Genomic DNA, 5,988 nt, shown 5'->3' with positions numbered 1-5,988 from the left:
AACCATGAGTTGTCTTAGTATCGGGTCTGACTCGAGTCACAAATTTGATGACTTAAGTCCCAACCTGACAAAGTCACAAAAGACTTGCAACACGTCTTTAACACCAGTGACTCGTGACTTTACTTGGACATGAGCCATTTGATTGGAAAATACTTGATACCTTCCCTCAAGTCCAAAGGTTTAAATGTGTGTAACACAAAACAGTTCATTTCCCTTCATTTCCTTAATCAACTATCAATTCCCAGCAGGCTCCAGCATAGTACTCAGGCTCAGGTATATGGAGGTTAAAAGTCATGTGAAGACATATTCCATGTAAACACTTCCTGATGGCGAGAAAAGGGGCAACAATCACATGGACACATCAGACACGTGATGTTCAAAACAATACCTGAGTCATGCTGAAAATGCACATCATGTCTGGGAGAATACCTGCAGTATTGATCAACAAAAAGCTGATCATTGCTAAGGGGATGTTGCAATCATTTCCTGTTACCATGATGTGGAGAACAGGATGTAAAGAGGTTTATGTGGACACTGCTGCTGCTGCTGCTGCTGGGAAGGAGGGGGATGAAAGGGGTGGGGGCTGTCCAGCAGGACATACACATATATTTCCTCTTCTCTATTATGAAGGTGTGTCCACTCAGCCAATGAGGCTGCTGCATACACATGCGTCACTTTGAGCAGAAGGAGGGGTGGGGGGTGGCTCTTTGCCTATAATAAACCCAGCGACTGCGCCTCTTCTCCACACACAAGACAGAAGACCTACACAGGACTCAACACCTGAAAAACTTGAGATTATATTTTTAAAACTTTTTTCTCCCTCAGCTTTTCTGTAATAAGTTATATTTCAACAGCTGGGCTCTGATTCAACACTGGAACTTGATTTTCTGCGCTAAAAAGTGCACATTTCCTCTTTTTACCAACTCATAACACTTATTTAAACTTCTGCAATGTTTCCAGAGGCCACCAAAGGGTGAGTACACTTTTGATATGAATTTTGATTTGAACTGACTGTACTTTCAGCTTTCCTCTTCCCATGCTGCTGAACACATGGCCCCCTTCATGGGCAGGTCAGGGCTGTGGGTAAAACAATATGTTTGGCTTGGGGCCAAAAGAAATGCGCACATGCTCTGTGGGCGGCGAGTCTTAAATGAAAAACCATTCAGTTATTCCTTAGGGAGTCAGAGATGGAATTTAACTGTGTCTTTTGCACTTTATATCACATTTTTACTGATCAGACAATTAGTAACATCAATATTCCTTGACTTTCACTTCAACTTTATTTAACTTTATGATGTTTTTTAGGTGTTAATAAAGTAAAATGAAAAGGAACTCTTTATCTATAGCAAAGTCTTTAGGAGCAAAGCCATGTATATCCATTAATCCATGCTTGGGTGGGGGTGAAACCAGCAGTTTTGTCACATCAAAGGAATTACACAAATCACAGTGGATGGGTGAGAGTAATCTCTCAATTCAGCAGACAAATAAAAAGGTGCTGTGTGACACCACTGAAGAGCATGAGGCGTGATACTACAGGAATATGTGTGTCCCTTCAAGTCATCTTCCTTAGTTAGTAGCAGTTTCTCAGGTCAGGTCTGCTGCCCAGAAAAAACTCTCTCATCCTGTAATCTGATTATAATGACCACATCACGTGATACTTTAAAGAATCAGGAGGCAAAGAGAGTTGAGTCTGAAAAAAGTTTTTGCAGTCACCTTGACCCTGGACCTTTTTTTTATGTCATCCAGCTACACCTATGACGAATGCAAGGCCACTGCTGATTGGCTGCTGGCCCAGACTGATGTGCGACCCACAGTGGGCATCGTGTGCGGCTCGGGGCTCGGAGGGCTGGCTGACATGTTGAAGGACCAGGTTGCCTTTAACTACAAGGACATCCCAAACTTTCCACAGAAGCACCGGTGAGTTTAACCAGAGACATGGATTCGAGTCACATGACTTGGAATCGAAGTCTGATTCAAGTCTCAGATTTGATGACTTTAGTTTTGCCTTAACAATATCAAGATTTGCAACTCAACCAATGACTCGTGACTTCACTTGGACTCAAGCCTTTTGACTTAAAATAGTTGATACCTTCCCCCAAGTCCAAGGATTTTAAAGTAAATTATTTAAAAGTATAACACAAATCAAATAACTTTCCCTTCATTACCTGAATCAGCTATTAATTCCCAGCAAGTTGACACTTAATTTCCCAGATCCATTTAGGGACAGTTCTTTATTTAGAGGTGGGGGGAGGGGAGGGGGGGGGGGGGGAGGGGGGGGGGGGGGCTCTGTGGTGTTACTTAATTTTTTTTCTTGAGCCTCCCCGAAGCCACAAACATTTTTCCTTGAGTGCAGAAATGACCCTCCCTCTACTATAAATTAGTTATTACATTTTTAAAACTTACCCTATTATGTTTGATAGTGATTTGGATGAAATATTACTATTTTATGCTCAGATCTGGTTGTTTTTTCTCTGACAGAAGCATTTGTCATACAAAATGTGTCCAAGGGACTGTTTAAAAATTTAAAAATCCAATCGATCTTTAAAGGAAACTTGCCGCCGGCCGGTTTTGAAAGGCATGTTTTCTTTTAAAATCTGCATCTGCATCTGTTATATGCCCTTCCCCTACGACAAAATAAAAAAACAGAAGTGCCTCCCTAGTGCTTAAAAAAATATTTGACATGCCTCCCCTTTATGCGCCACCTCCCCCCCCTAATAAATACCGAACAGTCCCCTAGTTTGAACCAACATCCAATCAAGTAGCAGGAGAGAACAATTAAGAACTAACATTATTTTACTGAGCCCCAGATGGAAAAATATAATAATAATAATGATAATAATTTTGTTCACGTACAAAAACTACACAGTCGTTAACATAAAAACAAACTGCAGTATGCACAATGTGTAGACCCGAATTCCACATTTAAGGTTGCACAAAGAACAGTAAGTTGAGATGAATATTAACATAGTTAACAAGCTAATGCTTAACTAACATTAGCTTAACAGCTAAGGAGCTTTTTAACAAACTTGCTTAACAAATGAACGAACATTTTAAAAATCGTGATTTTTGTGAATTTAAAATTGGACTTACATGTGTTGAAGAGATCTAATGACTTGCTGAGGCTTGCTCGTATAGGTCTTGGGACTTGTCAGTCTTGACTCCGGACTTGAGTGCAAAGACTTGAGGCTTACTTGTGACTTTCAAAACAATGACTTGCTCCCACCTCCGAGTTTAACTACAAAGAATGTCTGGACTGGTTTCCATATGCTGTTGATATTTACTGACTGGTTTGTGTTTCCTTCCTGCAGTGCACGGACATGCTGGTCGGCTGGTGTTCGGCACCTTAAAGGGGAGGCCATGTGTTTGCATGCAAGGGCGCTTCCACTTGTATGAGGGCTACCCAATCTGGAAGGTGTGTGCGCTGTTCGAACGCTTGAGGAGAAAATTGCCATAAAATGTGTGGCCTTTAAAGAATGCTGCTGAAAGAGCAAAGTCCCTGCTGAGTGGTTACATAATATCTTATGTACTGTATGTGTGTGTGTGCTTCCAGATTACACTGCCTATACGCATCTTCAAGCTGCTCGGCGTGGAGACGGTGATGCTGACCAATGCAGCCGGAGGCCTCAATCAGGACTATAAGGTGGGAGACGTCATGATCATCAAAGACCACATCAACATGCCCGGATTCGCTGGCAACAATCCGCTGTCTGGACCCAACGATGAGAGGTAGGATGTGTTTCCTGCACCCTAACTAGGCTTATTTAACATGTTTGCAGATACTTAGTTCTCCTTTGGCCTCTACACACACTAAACCTTCCAACCATCTCTCAACTCCTTCCTCTCACAGGTTTGGTGTGCGTTTCCCCTGCATGTCCGATGCCTATGATCGCGAGCTGCAGCAAATGGCCATGGACGTGGGACAGGAGCTCGGCTTCGGAGACTTCTTGAAGGAGGGCGTCTACTGCGTGCTGGGAGGACCTTCGTTCGAGACCATTGCTGAGTGCCGTATGCTGCACAAACTGGGCGCTGATGCTGTCGGTTAGTAGTGTTTCATGGACGTCATAGCCAAAAATACAGAATATTTCATAGTTGCAGTTTCGGTACAGCAATGACATATGAAAACCAGACCCTTAAAGGCGCAGTGTGTAAGATTCGGGGGATTTAGTGGCATCTAGCAGTTAGGGGTGTGACGATTCATTGATGTATCGATTCCATGACCAACGATCCGATCTTATCAACGCAAATTGAGAACACTGATACATGTCATCGTCTTTGAGATACAAATTTATTTTGAAATTCCCATAGCATGTTAGTGACACCATTTTCATCCAAGCACACCTCCTTCCCAAACATTCAAACAGTGCTAGCAGTCTCGCGCCAGGCAGATGATGACAAGTAGCCAAGAAAAAGATATTTATTGAAATTGTCTCATATCAATCGCAGGACCCTAAAATGAATCAAATTTAAATGTAAAAGCATTGTGCCAGACTTTGAGATATCAGGAAATATTGTATTGTTGTTCAAATAATCGATATATTATTGTGAGGTGATGAAACTTGCGACCAGCTGAAACTTCTCCCTGTTAGAATCCCTTCAGTGTTCATTGTTCAGGAGGTTATTATTTCTGTTGTATCTATTATGGTATCTTTAATATTTATCCCGATGTTTTAATTTCCTCGCCAGGCATGAGCACAGCCCACGAGGTGATCGTCGCACGTCACTGCGGCATGCGCGTCTTCGCCCTCTCGTTGATCACCAACCAGGCAGTGATGGACTACGACAGCGAGGAAAAGGCCAATCACGAGGAGGTCCTTCAGACGGGCAAGCAGCGAGCGGAGCAGCTGGAGCGGCTGGTTTCCGCCATGGTGACCAGGATCGAGCACAACAACTACGCCTAAGAGACGCCATGATAGTCAGAAGCTATGACGGAGACTGAAAGTGGTTTATATTTAATGCTATTCTGCCTAAGAAAAGCCCACTTAGTTTAGTATTTGGGTGAGCAGTCGGGCTGTTTTTAGTCTTAGGTCAAAAGATGCTAAAAGAGAAGTCCTTTCAGAAATCTCACATAGATATATACAGAATATATATACAGAAATACAGAACGCACACATCGTTTGTTTTCACGTCACTGTACCTTATGACATCTTACATTCCTCTACCTGACGAAAACTTTTTTTTTGTATCATTTTAAATGAGATGTATTTGTTCTAACTTAAAACATGTGATCAGCTTGTATAAATGTCTGCAATTTAACTTAACAATGAGCAAAAAATTTGCTGTAAAGATCTTAATATTATGATGTTGTTGAAATGTGTACATTCGTGGACTTAATGTATTTTACTGTGGTTGTTTTTTTAATATGAATGTTGTTACTAAAGGTACTATTTATTACTATATTAAGTTTGTTTGTGTCGTTCTTCGGGGTGTGGAGGGGAACCTCTTTTTTTATCATTTTAACTGATCTACTCATCACAACCAAACAAATAATATCGATATCAGCCTGATATCAGCCCGATTATAGCCCGACGCAGCGACATGCGGTGTCGGCTCGTGTCATGTGCAATAATCCATTGCTTCATGTCATCCTTTGTGTCATAGCAGATGACAACTGGTGCCACATCTGGGACGCCTCACAACTTTCCGACATAAAGTCTAGTATGTTTGATTTTCTTTTTGATGGTTACGACTTCTCCCGTTATCGCCGTACCACTGACGAATAGGAACACAGAGCAATCTGCTGCCGTAGACAACTGTACGACAACAGCCCAGCCTTTTTGATATTTCCTCTAGCAATGTTACCACACAGAGCGAAAAAAAGGTAAAATGATGGTGTGAAACAGCAGAGGCCCTTTAGCAACCCGGTGAGTACTGCCATTAGCATCATGCTAGCAAACAATGTTATTTCTTCATAAAGGAGGATATTAAGTAATAAAACAGTAAATACTTACATTTACTTACCACAACTGCAGAGGCTCCCGTTTGCCTCGA

The 5,988-nt window shown here is 41.9% G+C and overlaps 1 protein-coding gene across 2 annotated transcripts; it reads left to right on the top strand.

The window, feature by feature from the left end:
- The first annotated feature begins 808 nt into the window (after positions 1 to 808).
- pnp5a (purine nucleoside phosphorylase 5a) lies at positions 809 to 5,394 on the top strand. Of its 2 annotated transcripts, XM_078164641.1 has the most exons (6): positions 809 to 973; positions 1,747 to 1,910; positions 3,303 to 3,412; positions 3,551 to 3,726; positions 3,848 to 4,038; positions 4,684 to 5,394. In XM_078164641.1, the coding sequence occupies exons 1-6, from the start codon at positions 951 to 953 to the stop codon at positions 4,896 to 4,898; spliced, it is 879 nt and encodes a 292-aa protein (XP_078020767.1). In that variant the 5' UTR covers positions 809 to 950; the 3' UTR covers positions 4,899 to 5,394. The 2 variants fall into 2 exon arrangements, with proteins under 2 accessions (XP_078020767.1, XP_078020768.1); XM_078164642.1 differs by lacking the exon at positions 809 to 973 and having other exon boundaries at positions 1,736 to 1,908; positions 3,301 to 3,412.
- Positions 5,395 to 5,988: the final 594 nt, after the last annotated feature.

The sequence above is a fragment of the Epinephelus lanceolatus genome, chromosome 22, assembly GCF_041903045.1.
Source record: "Epinephelus lanceolatus isolate andai-2023 chromosome 22, ASM4190304v1, whole genome shotgun sequence".
Taxonomy (NCBI): Eukaryota; Metazoa; Chordata; class Actinopteri; order Perciformes; family Serranidae; genus Epinephelus; species Epinephelus lanceolatus.
This window is presented reverse-complemented; position numbering and strand designations above follow the sequence as displayed.